This window comes from Pristiophorus japonicus, chromosome 3 (genome assembly GCF_044704955.1).
Source record: "Pristiophorus japonicus isolate sPriJap1 chromosome 3, sPriJap1.hap1, whole genome shotgun sequence".
Taxonomy (NCBI): domain Eukaryota; kingdom Metazoa; phylum Chordata; class Chondrichthyes; family Pristiophoridae; genus Pristiophorus; species Pristiophorus japonicus.
Genome location: NC_091979.1, coordinates 165,795,564 through 165,809,134, shown reverse-complemented (window position 1 = coordinate 165,809,134; position 13,571 = coordinate 165,795,564). Strand labels below are relative to the sequence as shown.

At 42.7% G+C, this 13,571-nt stretch overlaps 1 protein-coding gene across 1 annotated transcript in view; it reads right to left on the bottom strand.

Moving 5' to 3' along the window:
* Positions 1–13,571, bottom strand: part of LOC139259998 (microtubule-associated protein 2-like) — a 607,920-nt gene that overhangs the window by 143,157 nt on the left and 451,192 nt on the right. The window contains exon 6 of the mRNA XM_070876037.1: positions 7,404–7,520. Coding sequence (XP_070732138.1) covers positions 7,404–7,520 — 117 coding nt within the window. The remainder of the gene's footprint in view (positions 1–7,403; positions 7,521–13,571) is intronic.

The following is a 13,571-nucleotide window of genomic DNA, read 5'->3' as shown; positions in this document are numbered from 1 at the left end:
TTGCTCAACTTTCTCCTTGAGTGCATATGGCTTGTCGTAAACCAATCTATCATCCTTCTGTACCCTGACACTCGCCTTGAAGCCTTGGATAGTACTGCCCATTTCGCAAAACACCTTCGGATACTGCTTGATAACCTCATCCGTTGATGAAAATCTCACTTCCACACAGAAAATCTTACTCCAATCCAGCTTCAGTGAGTTCAACCAATTTCTTCCTAGTAAGGCAGGCTTGTCTCCATTCACTACTATTAGAGGCAAGTTCTGAAATTGATCTTTATATTTCACCGGTACGGTGCTACGGTCTACTACAGGAATTTTCTCTCCCGAGTAGCCTTGCAGCTCTATCTTGGATTTCTCTAGTTGAAAATCACGCAATTTGTCGAGGTACAGTGACTCCGGTACTACACTCACGGATGCACCCGTGTCAATTTCCATTGGTATCTTGAATCCCGCAACATCTATGTGGATTTTGATGCTTTCCGAATCGCTGTCCATTAACTTCGTGCTCCTGATGATGTATTATTCTAACATCTCCTCGTCCTGTTGTTGTTCTTCCATGCTATGTAGTCTCTTTGGATTTCTACTCATAGCTTTGAACACTGGACTCATAGCTTTAAAAGCTGGTTTACCCTTCAGTCGGCATGCCTTCGCAAGATGCCCAGTCTTTCTGCAGAAGAAACACTCTGCCTTCACTTATGGACAACTTTGAGCAATGTGTTGTCCCAGGCACCTTTCGCATGACTTCGACGCTCTGTTAGAATTTCCAGTTTCTGAGACTTTGGGCCCCCACCGTCTTTTACTTTGAACCTGCAGGTGATTTACCTTGGTTGACTGATGACCGTAATTATTATTTAATTCTCGGGAATATTGTCCGGCCATGCCCATCGACCTCGCTGTCTGGCAAGCAATCTCAAAATTCAACTCATCTGTCATCAATAACTTCCTTCTGATCGCATCATTTTTCACCCCACAAACAAAGCAATCCCGTAATGCTCGGTTTTGAAAGTTTCCAAAATTACAGTGCATCGATAGATTTTTTAATGCAACGAAATAATTACTGATACTTCCATCAGCCTTTTGATTCCGAATCCCAAAACGATAGCTTTCAGCAATTTCTAACAGTTTGGGATTATAGTGCTGCTCCAGTTTCGTTAAAATCTCTTTAAGCATTGTGTCCTGTGGCTTGTCAGGCACAAGCAGATTTACAAGAGTGTCATATAATGCCAGACCTGCCTCCAATAAGAAGATCGCTTTCTTACGTTCCAACACATCCCGGTTCTGGACTGCATTGTCTGGAACTTCGATTATGTTATTTGCAGTGAAATACATTTCTAGCCAATCCACATACACTTTAAAACATTCCCGGACGTGTCTATATTCACCCAAATATCCCAATGCCCCTGCCATTTTAATCTCTAGCTGTTCACACCATGTGCTGTATTTTACCTCGGATTTTGTAGCTTTTTCCAAAGACAGAAACTTCCAAAGTCTCTCTGTCGGCTGGCTGAATCCTTCACCAACAAAATTTCAGCTTTAAATCATCCAAAAAATCCCATCTCAGTCGCCAAATGTGATATATTCACAGAGCACAGCACACACAGCTTCCTAACATGACAGACAGCTCTCTCGGAAGTCTCCGGAAATCTGCCGGTTCTGTTTATTATTAACACTGCACTTGCAGTACACAATACATCCACGTCCACAGTGTGGAGCTACAAACATTACAAGCTTACAGACATTACAGTGAACACATCCTGTGAAGATGCCCCACTTTCAAACATCCATTGCATGAGTATTGTCTAAACCGACACTGATGAAGCTGATGATTGCCCCCACAATGCTAACAAGGTGAAATATGGTTCGAACCAGTTGGCGGGCTCTGAGCAGCGGCAGGTTTCGCGTAAGCAGCTCTGCCCGAAGACGACGCTATCTTGTTTACAGTAGTTGCCGTGGAACTCCGACTAGTTGATGATATCTGCCTCAAATTATCATCCATCGTCATGCATGCCTGGGCAGTCGCGATGGCCTTTTTCAAATCCAGCATCTCTGCAGCCAACAGCTTCCTGAGGAGCGCATCATGGTTGATGCCCATCACAAAGACATCATGTATCATCCTGAACTTACACAGCTCAGCAAGAGGTCACAGGTTGGCGACAATTCCCGACATGTCCTGGCCCTCAGTACGAACATGCGTGATATGATGATCCCCTCTTTTGGCTTCAGATGGTTACCCACCAACGTACACAATTCCTCGTACCCTTTTTCCGCCGAACATACAGACGAGAGAAGATTCTTCATGAGGCCGTAAATTTTCGGACCACAAACGGTGAGGAGAACTGCCCTGCGCTTAACTGCGTAGGCCTCTGCCTCCATGCTGTTGGCCACAAAATACTGATCCAGGCAGTCGACAAAATCCGCCCAATCCTTGCCCTCCACGAATCTCTCCAGGATTCCAACAGTGCCCATTGTGCATGCGAAGGTTCTTAAATTACCTCGTCGCCAATTGTAATGACTTAAGAGTCTGGTTACTGTACTCGGGTGCAACCTGATACATATTTATTCCAGCCCAAGAGTGCCAGCTTGACAAAGACACATAGCTTATATACAGGTGAGCAAGCACATATGCAACATGTGTACAGCCTGATGACCTCCGACTGCAGCACCCTTTGGTGTCTGGTGACCCCCAAGCATTAATACATAACAAAAAATTACAGCATTATTTTGGATTAGGAGTTACATTAAATTATAGCATTAACTAACTGTTAAATTCTATGTATTATGACTGGGTTTAAACCTCAAACTTGACAAAAATATTTCGGGTCGGATTTTGGGGTCAGCTGTGAATGAACGACGCAGCTGTTTATTACACTTGCAACTGCACACAGGCTTTCTATGGGATTTTGCACTGGAACCTGCTGTGATTAGAAAGCTATTTCGGTGCTATACCCTCTTCAGGGGATCTAGGCAAGCAACTGTGTATCTCCTTAATCAATCAAATTGAACAACTATTTCTGAGCTGTATAGAGTCTGAACCAGGAAGTGTTAGTGAAGAATATTTAATTCATATACAGAAAGCAAAATAAAGAGAGAGAAAGAAAGATGGGATTGAGAGAGAAAGAAAAAAAGAAGGAAAACGTAAAAAAAAAAATGTTTTAAATCTCCAATTATTAAAATCTGAAGGAATGAGACTCCACACTTGTAAAAATTAATTTTCAGTGCCAGAAAGATTGTTTGGCACTAATTAAGACTTACCATGCCATTTAAAAATTACTTACACTGGAATGGACATGGCCTAACTTTAGATTAGAGTGTATCTTGCTTAGGGAGTCTCATGTCGGGCATGCGGACAATGCGGCCCGCCCAACGGAGCTGGTCGAGTGTGGTCAGTGCTTCGATGCTGGGGATGTTGGCCTGAGTGAGAACTGTGTCTATTCTCCCAGTAGATTTTCAGGATCTTGCGGAGGCAGCGCTGGTGGTACTTCTTTAGCGCTTCTTCAGTGCTGTATATAGTCCATATCTCTGAGCCATATAGGAGGGCAGGTATCACTACTGACCTGTAGACCATAAGCTTGGTGCCAGATTTGAGGTCCTGGTCTTCAAACACTCTCTTCCACAGGCAACCGAAGGCTGTGCTGGCACACTGGAGGCGATGTTGGACCTCGTCATTGATGTCTGCCCTTGCTGATAAAAGGCTCCCAAGGCATGGAAAATGGTCCACGTTGTCCAAGGCTGAGCCGTTGATGTTGATGACCAAGGGTAGTGCTGCGTGGCGGGGTCAGGTTGATGGAGGACCTTTGTCTTACAGATGTTTAGCGTAAGGCCCATGCTTTCATACACCTCGGTGAAGGTGTTGACGATGGCTTGGCATTCTCCCTAAGCAAGTGCTCTACTCGGAACTCCTACACAGCAAGCGAGCCCCAGGTGGGCAGAGGAAACGCTTCAAGGACACCCTCAAAGCCTCCTTGATAAAGTGTAACATCCCCACCGCCACCTGGGAATCTCTGGCCCAAAACCACCCAAAGTGGAGGAAGAGCATCCGGAAGGGCGCCAAGCACCTCGAGTCTTGTCGCCGAGAGCATGCAGAAACCAGGCGCTGACAGCAGAAGCAGAGTGCGGCAAACCTGGCTCCCCACCAACCATTTCCTTCAAGCACTGTCTGGCCCACCTGTGACAGAGACTGTAATTCCTGCATTGGACTGTGCAGCCACCTGAGAACTCACTTTTAAAGTGGAAGCAAGTCTTCCTCGATTTCGAGGGACTGCCTATGATGCTGAGTGTGTATATATTACCTAAGTACAGCAAATTTACGGCTGTTCCTTGAGTTTCAATACTGAGTTACTTTGTACAGTGCAGCATCTGGAAGAGGAAGGAAACCTGGACAGCAACTACTTGATTTCCGCATTTAAATGTGCAAGTGCGGACGCTGGAAGTTGTTGTTCGATGTACTCCTTAATAACGGTGAGCGCTGATAGCCTCACCATTATTTCTACCACAAAATCCCGGCCATCATTTTGTTACACCTACATAAAAAGAGAGATATTTAGAAGTATTTTAAAGACAAGCATGCTTAGCTAGAATCATATAGTACAGCACAGTAGGAGGCCATTCAGCCCAACATGTCTGAGCCGGCTCTTTCGAAGAGCAATCCAGTTAGCCCCACTCTCCCGCTCTTTCCCCATATCCCTGCAATTGTTTCTCCTTCAAGTATTTATCGAATTCCTTTTTGAAAGCTCCTACTGAATCTGTATCCACTATCTTATCAGACAGTACATTCCAAATCCTAACCACTCATTGCGTAAAAAGGTTTTTCCTCATGTCGCCTCTGGTTCTTTTGTCAATCACCTTAAGTCTTTACCCTCTGATTATTGACCCTTTAGCCACTGGAAACAGTTTTGCTTTATTTACTCTATCTAAAGCCTGCATGTTTTTAAACACCCGTGTCAATTCTCCACTTAGCCTTCTCTGGTCTAAGGAGAAGAACCCCAGCTTATCTAGTCTTTCCACATAACTGTAATCCCTCATCCCAGGAACCATTCTAGTAAATCTCTTCTGTACCCTCTCCAAAGTCCTTCCTAAAGTGTGGTGCCCAGAATTGGACACAATACTCTAGCTGGGGTGGATCGAGTGTTTTACATAGATATAGCTTAACTTTCTGGCTTTTGAACTCTATGCCTCTATTTATAAAGCCCAGAATCCCACATGCTTTACTGACTGCTTTACTAACTTGTCATTCAGTTGCCTTGGCCCTAAGCTCTGGAATTTGCCCCCTAAACCTCTCCTCCTCTCTACCTCTCTCTCCTCCTTTAAGATGCTCCTTAAAACCTACCACTTTGACCAAGCTTTTGGTCACCTGCCTTAACATCTCATGTGATTTCTGTTATGTTAAAGGCGCTATATAAATGCAAGTTCTTGTTGTTATAAAGACAATTCCTGCACATCAGCTCGTTCTGCGGCAAATAACTGGTTGATATTCTGCTGAACCCAGATCTACCACTCAGCAGAACCTGTGGTGATGGGTTAGTGGGATCGTAGAATACTTTTGTTCGAAAAATGACGACCCTTCTAGTTTATTTTACCTCTTCATCCAACATTCTCCACACCATAGGAGCATGCTAAACTTAAGAGGAGAAAGACCAAATACATTACAGTTGACAAGTCCAATGAGTAATGTTTAGTAAACGTGTGCAGGTTATTCCACATGGTAATCTTATCTAGCTGATTGAAAGATGTACAAGAACTAGCCATGGAACAGATCGAATGACCTTTAACCTGCTCACACGTCTCCCTAACACGGTAACAATGTAAAATGCTACCTTGTTTAGTCACTGGTTTACTTTGTTTCTTATGGTGCTATTGGAAATTGTCATTCTGCTCTGTATGTTGAACATTAACATGCCAGAGCTCTGTGAGCATTCATACAATGATATTGAAACTGCACTTCTGACTGATTGGGCAGCCAATAAAATGATGGAACCATTCCTTGTATCAAAGAAAATCACATGAGCAATGTAATGGTGGTCTATTACTTAAACAAGCAGGGAAGGACTTGCTGGTGAGTGACCCCTCTGCCTTGAGGCAGTCTGTCTGCTCACCAGTATCTGAGCAAGGACGCATTATACTGAGCCCAACAAATCATGGCAATAGACAAGAGATAGCCTCTAGCTGCCCTTTTGTTGGAAGGCATGCTGAAAAGGATCCTCGAAGCAGATTTTACTTCAAAACTCAACAATCGAACGAAGGGAGAAAACCTATGCTTCCTATATCTTGCAGCCAGTTCCAAGAATTGAAGTGAATGATGCTAGAAGCAACAAACTGACTGCTGCCTTTGTATGAGATGGAAACAGCAGATTGTATGTTGGCACTGGTACAGATGGTAATCATGATTTTGTTTTTTCCATACTGAAAACATGTTCCTCAGGAATCAATAGGAAGAGGACCGGACTCCGAGATCATGTGGAAAATGTGGAACGAAGAAAAATCAAGGGTGCTAGTTTCCACTTTGTATACACTGAGATCGGAGCATCCAGACATCATTCTTCATTTGTCTCTGTTAATTTTACATATTTGTTTACATCTGTCACACTCGTCATGTAGGCTGGGGATTCTGTCATGTTCTACAAACACATCAACAAACAAAGTACCAATTCATGAGCAACTATATACTATAGATGTTCTTTCCCCACCCCTCCCCCACCATTTGTCAGTAATTGTTCGCATGACAAGACACGAGATTTCCAAAGCAAGCACTCTACTTAGAACTCTTTCGTGGTAAACGAGCCAAAGGTGGGCAAAGGAAACGTTTCAAGGACACCCTCAAAGCCTCCTTGATAAAGTGCAACATCCCCACTGACACCTGGGAGTCCCTGGCCAAAGATTGTCCTAAGTGGAAGAAGTGCATCCGGGAGGGCGCTGAGCACCTCGTGTCTCATCGCCGAGAGCATGCAGAAATCAAACGCAGGCAGCGGAAAGACCGTGCGGCAAACCTGTCCCACCCACCCTTTCCCTCAACGACTGTCTGTCCCACCTGTGACAGGGACTGTGGTTTTCGTATTGGACTGTTCAGTTACCTAAGAACTCATTTTTTTTTTTTAGAGTGGAAGCAAGTCTTCCCCGATTCCGAGGGGCTGCCTATGATGATGATGATGATAAACTGTTCCAAGCTTGTGCCGTGTAGGACCTTTATGGCTGTAAGAGTAAGTTTCCACCTCATCAATGTGGATCAGATCAAATCAAAAGTAAAAAGATAGCACCATAACCTAGTCCTCTGGATACCAGATACTCTACACATTAGTGAAATGCATTTCAGTTTTAAAATGCAGGAGGAAGTTTCAAGTGGCATTTCTAACAAGTCAACGTCACTATGTACTATTGTAAAAAATACCATCAAGCACATGCTTCTTTACCTGCAGAAGACTGCTTTAGTTGCTCCTTTGGCGCAGTATCTTTTACTTGTTCTCCTTTGAGCACTGCCACTGCTTCAGCTGTGACCTCCTGTACAATCCTGGCAGAGATCTCTTCTGCTGAACAGATATGAGCAGGGTCAGTCAGTTTCTGAATGTGATCAACAATTTTTTTTACACTTGAGCATCCAAAATAAAAATTAATAAATAAATAAATAAATAAGGAATGGAACATAGATAAGTCAAAGAAAATGTATTGTGACCAACAGAGAAATATGTTTTATGTCTTGTTACACTACAGGTTCAATGTTTGAAAATTAAATGTCCTGCTGCAGAGATAGTAAAATGGTTTGAGGAAAACAATTATTATTCCACTTATATTATTACACTCATTTTAGTGAATCAGCTGCTCTGCCAATGTGTTGTGCACATGTAGTCACTAAGATGGAGCAATGTTTAGTTGCTAAGATGGAGCTATATTTAACTTGTCCTATTCCTGTTCAGGTACTCACTATGGAGAAATGGGGTAAATAGGCACATCTTGGTCAATTAGTGGATAATTGTTGTGCCTGCCCTTGGGAAAATGCAAGATTATCAATCAATACTAGAAGGAAATATCAGTTTTTTTCACACTTTAGCATATATCTGTGGTGCTCGTCATGGTCAATCAGGACATACACTGGGCTCAATTTTCCCCAATTATCTGCGCCGTTTTTTTGGTGTGCACTGTTTTTTTTTTGAGTAAATTAAAATCTCCAAGTTTCCCCAAAATTTCTGCGACAGGGTAATTCCCAGGTATGATTTTTTTTGGCTATGATTTTTTTTTAACCTCATTAGTGGCTTAACCTGCATCACGTGCCAATTCTGGCAATTTATGTAATTTTGGCCAAATACGATTTTTCTTAAGACAGCGTATGTGCCCACTCTGAAAAACCTTCTGGGCAGTTAACAAAATCAACGCAGAAGATCCAGTTCCACAGCCGGGACAGCAGAACAATAATTCTGTTATTCTGACTCTAACTCCTTGATTTGTCTACAGATTCTTCTTTTATTTACGGGTTCTGTAGTACAACTCCATTAGTGTAACAATTTATTTTTTGTATTTAATCTCTAATGAATCAAATTCACTTTAATCTGGGGCTTTTGGTCTGGTTTGTCCACTCTTTCGGCCTGGGCTAGGAGCGGCATGGCTCCGGGGGAAAGGGAGGCCTTTCGGTCTGGGCTAGGGGCGACACCGGCGGGGGTGGGAGAGGCCTTTCAGCCTGGGCTAGGAGTGGTCTCGGGGGGTAGGGGTGTGGCAGGGGGGGAGGCCTTTCGGCCCAGGCTAGGAGCGGCACTGGTTGGGGGAGGGGAGATGAGCCTTTCCTATTCAGTTTACAGGATAGACTTTTGGCACAAAGACTTTTTAATATTTTCATGTTGGTAAGCTGCTGCCTTAAATAGCTGCAATGTGCAAGCTGCTTGTGCAGGTTGCTGTGAGCTGGCCAGAATGTCTTGTATGTTTCACTTTCCAGCCTCAGCCCGCAGTATGTCCCTTGTTACCCTGGCAACCCGGTCTTTTTGGCGCACATCTTAGGCTCCACCCACAGAGCTTAAGGACAATGTGTGCCGGGCCACATTTACAAGTTAAAACGGGGAAACTTTCAACTTTTTTTTTGGCGTAGTCGGATGTAACGAGTGTAACTCTTCAAATACGGCAAAAATGACATTGGGGAAAATTGAGCCCACTATTTTATAATGACTGGATTATAATGCCATGTGATATATGATGTATTATAATATAGTTTACCTCATAGCAACTAAAGATTGTGTTTCTGTTCTAATTTCAGTGAGATGAAAAGAGAACATGACGAGATAAACTGGAAAGAAAAATTGGCAAATAAGACATTGCTCAAAATGGGAAACATTCAAACAAGAGATGATTAGGACTCAGAAAGACATTTCCACACGAAGTAAAGAGAGTTGTGAGAGACAATATTGGCTCTAATGAACAAAATGTTGAATCATTGTGAGTGGAGATTAGAGATAGTAAGGGGAAAAAGTCACTGGTGGGTGTAGTTTATAGGCCCCCAAATAATAACTTCATGGTGGGGCGGGCAATAATCAAGGGAATAATGGAGGCATGTGAAAAAGGAACGGCAGTAATCATGGGGGATTTTAACCTACATATTGATTGGTCAAATCAAATCGCACGGGGTAGCCTGGAGGAGGAATTCAGAGAATGCATACGGGATTGTTTCTTAGAACAGTATGTTACAGAACCTACAAGGGAGCAAGCTATCTTAGATCTGGTCCTGTGTAATGAGACAGGAATAATAAACGATCTCCTAGAAAAAGATCCTCTCGGAATGAGTGATCACAGTATGGTTGAATTTGTAATACAGATTGAGGGTGAGGAAGTAGTGTCTCAAACGAGCGTACTATGCTTAAACAAAGGGGACTACAGTGGGATGAGGGCAGAGTTGGCTAAAGTAGACTGGAAACACAGACTAAACGGTGGCACAATTGAGGAACAGAGGAGGACTTTTAAGGAGCTCTTTCATAGTGCTCAACAAAAATATATTCCAGTGAAAAAGAAGGGCGGTAAGAGAAGGGATAACCAGCCGTGGATAACCAAGGAAATAAAGGAGAGTATCAAATTAAAAACCAATGCGTATAAGGTGGCCAAGATTAGTGGGAAACTAGAAGATTGGGAAAATTTTAAACAACAGCAAAGAATGACTAAGAAAGCAATAAAGAAAGGAAAGATAGATTACGAAAGTAAACTTGCGCAAAACATAAAAACAGATAGTAAAAGCTTTTACAGATATATAAAACGGAAAAGAGTGACTAAAGTAAATGTTGGTCCCTTAGAAGATGAGAAGGGGGATTTAATAATGGGAAATGTGGAAATGGCTGAGACCTTAAATAATTATTTTGCTTCGGTCTTCACAGTGGAAGACACAAAAACCATGCCAAAAATTGCTGGTCACAGGAATGTGGGAAGGGAGGACCTTGAGACAATCACTATCACGAGGGGGGTAGTGCTGGACATGCTAATGGGACTCAAGGTAGACAAGTCCCCTGGTCCTGATGAAATGCATCCCAGGGTATTAAAAGAGATGGCGGAAGATATAGCAGATGCTTTCATTATAATCTACCAAAATTCTCTGGACTCTGGGGAGGTACCAGCGGATTGGAAAGCAGCTAATGTAACCCCTCTGTTTAAAAAAGGGGGCAGACAAAAGGCAGGTAACTATAGGCCGGTTAGTTTAACATCTGTAGTGGGGAAAATGCTTGAAACTATCATTAAGGAAGAAATAGCGGGACATCTAGATAGGAACAGTGCAATCAAGCAGACGCAACATGGATTCATGAAGGGGAAATCATGTTTAACTAATTTACTGCAATTCTTTGAGGATATAACGAGCATGGTGGATAGAGGTGTACCGATGGATGTGGTGTATTTAGATTTCCAAAAGGCATTCGATGAGGTGCCACACAAAAGGTTACTGCAGAAGATAAAGGTATGGGGAGTCAGAGGAAATGTATTAGCATGGATAGAGAATTGGCTGGCTAACAAAAAGCAGAGAGTCGGGATAAATGGGTCCTTTTCGGGTTGAAAATCGGTGGTTAGTGGTGTGCCACAGGGATCGGTGCTGGGACCACAACTGTTTACAATATACATAGATGACCTGGAAGAGGGGACAGAGTGTAGTGTAACAACATTTGCAGATGACACAAAGATTAGTGGGAAAGCGGGTTGTGTAGAGGACAGAGAGAGGCTGCAAAGAGATTTAGATAGGTTAAGCGAATGGGCTAAGGTTTGGCAGATGGAATACAATGTCGGAAAGTGTGAGGTCATCCACCTTGGGAAAAAAACAGTAAAAGGGAATATTATTTGAATGGGGTGAAATTACAACATGCTGCAGTGCAGAGGGACCTGGGGGTCCTTGTGAATGAATCCCAAAAAGTTAGTTTGCAGGTGCAGCAGGTAATCAGGAAGGCGAATGGAATGTTGGCCTTCATTGCGAGAGGGATGGAGTACAAAAGCAGGGAGGTCCTGCTGCAACTGTATAGGGTATTGGTGAGGCTGCACCTGGAGTACTGCGTGCAGTTTCGGTCACCTTTCTTAAGGAAGGATATACTAGCTTTGGAGGGGGTACAGAGACGATTCACTAGGCTGATTCCGGAGATGAGGGGGTTACCTTATGATGATAGATTGAGTAGACTGGGTCTTTACTTGTTGGAGTTCAGAAGGATGAGGGGTGATCTTATAGAAACATTTAAAATCATGAAAGGGATAGACAAGATAGAGGCAGAGAGGTTGTGTTCGCTGGTCGGGGAGACTAGAACTAAGGGGCACAGCCTCAAAATACGGGGGAGCCAATTTAAAACCGAGTTGAGAAAGAATTTCTTCTCCCAGCGGGTTGTGAATCTGTGGAATTCTCTGCCCAAGGAAGCAGTTGAGGCTAGCTCATTGAATGTATTCAAGTCACAGATAGATAGATTTTTAACCAATAAGGGAATTAAGGGTTACGGGGAGCGGGCGGGTAAGTGGAGCTGAGTCCACGGCCAGATCAGCCATGATCTTGTTGAATGGTGGAGCAGGCTCGAGGGGCTAGATGGCCTACTCCTGTTTCTAATTTTTATGTTCTTATGTTATGTTCTTATGTTGCAAAAATTGGAGTTTCTTGGATGAGTGGAGGATTTAAAATTAAAATAAGACTTAAAAAATATTTTAATCTAGGGCTAATAATGCAAAATAAAATTAAGTCTAAAATATAAAATATAGAGGGTAAGTAAAAAAGATCAGTAAAACTTAAAAAGGATCTGAAGAAAGACGAGTGAGGAATATGAAGGAAAATAGTAACAAAAATTATAAACATATTAAAAAGTAAAATAGTTGAAAAGGATAGGGCTGATTAAAGATGACAAATGAAAGTCTTATGGATGATAAAGGAAGGACAAATACTAAATGAGTACATTGCCTCAGTTTTCACAGAAAAGTGTAGTTGTAGGAATAAAAGGGTACAAGAGGTGGTGGAAGAAGGGGTGAAACAATTAGATAAATCCTAAAATAGCCCTTCCTGACCTCAGCCTATTCCTGTTCAAATATTGTATCAAGAACAATTTCTGAGTTTCCAAACAGCTGTGGATGATTCAGACAAATACAAAAGTAATATCAGCTATGAACACAATAATAAAGTAAGATTTTTCATAATTTCTGATAGTTTCATATTCGGAATTTGGTGCAAATTTTCATGGGACAGAAATGTACTTTTTATTTATTCGTTCACGGGATGTGGGTGTGGCTGGCAAGGCCAGCATTTATTGCCCATCCCTAATTGCTCTTGAGAAGGTGGTGCTGAGCTGCCTTCTTGAATTGCTGTTGTTTGGAGCGGTTTTGTACAACTAAATGGCTTGCTAGGCCATTTCAGAGGGCAGTTACGAGTCATAAGAATATAAGAAAATAAGAAAAAGGAGCAGGCGACGGCCATTTGGCCCCTCGAGCCTGCTCCGCCATTCAATAAGATCATGGCTGAATTGATCTTGGCCTCAACTCCATTTCCCTGCCCGCTCCCCATAACTCTTGACTCACTTATCATTCTAAAATCTGTCCATCTCCACCTTAAATATATTCAATGACCCAGCCTCCACAGTGATCTGGGGTAGAGAATTCCAAAGACTTACGACCCTCTGACAAGAAATTCCTCCTCATTTCCATTTTAAATGGGCGACCTCTTATTCTAAAACTATGCCCCCTAGTTCTAGATTCCTCCCTGAGAGGAAACATCCCTCTCTGCATGTACCCTGTCAAGCCCCCTCAAAATCTTATTCGTTTCAATAAGTTCACCTCTCATTCTTCTAAACTCCAATGAGTATAGGCTCAATCTGCTCAACCTTTCTTCATAAGACAACCCCTTCATCTCAGGAATCAACCTCGTGAACCTTCTCTGAACTCCCTCCAACCCAAATATATCCCTCCTTAAATAAGGAGACCAAATCTGTATGTAGTACTCCAGGTGTGGAGCAGGACTTCCCTACTTTTATACTCCATCCCCCTTGCAATAAAGGCCAACATTCCATTTGCCTTCCTAATTACTTGCTGTACCTGCATACTAACTTTGTGTGTTTCATGTACAAGGACCCCCAGATGCATGAAACACAAAAAGTTAGCCTGCAAGTACA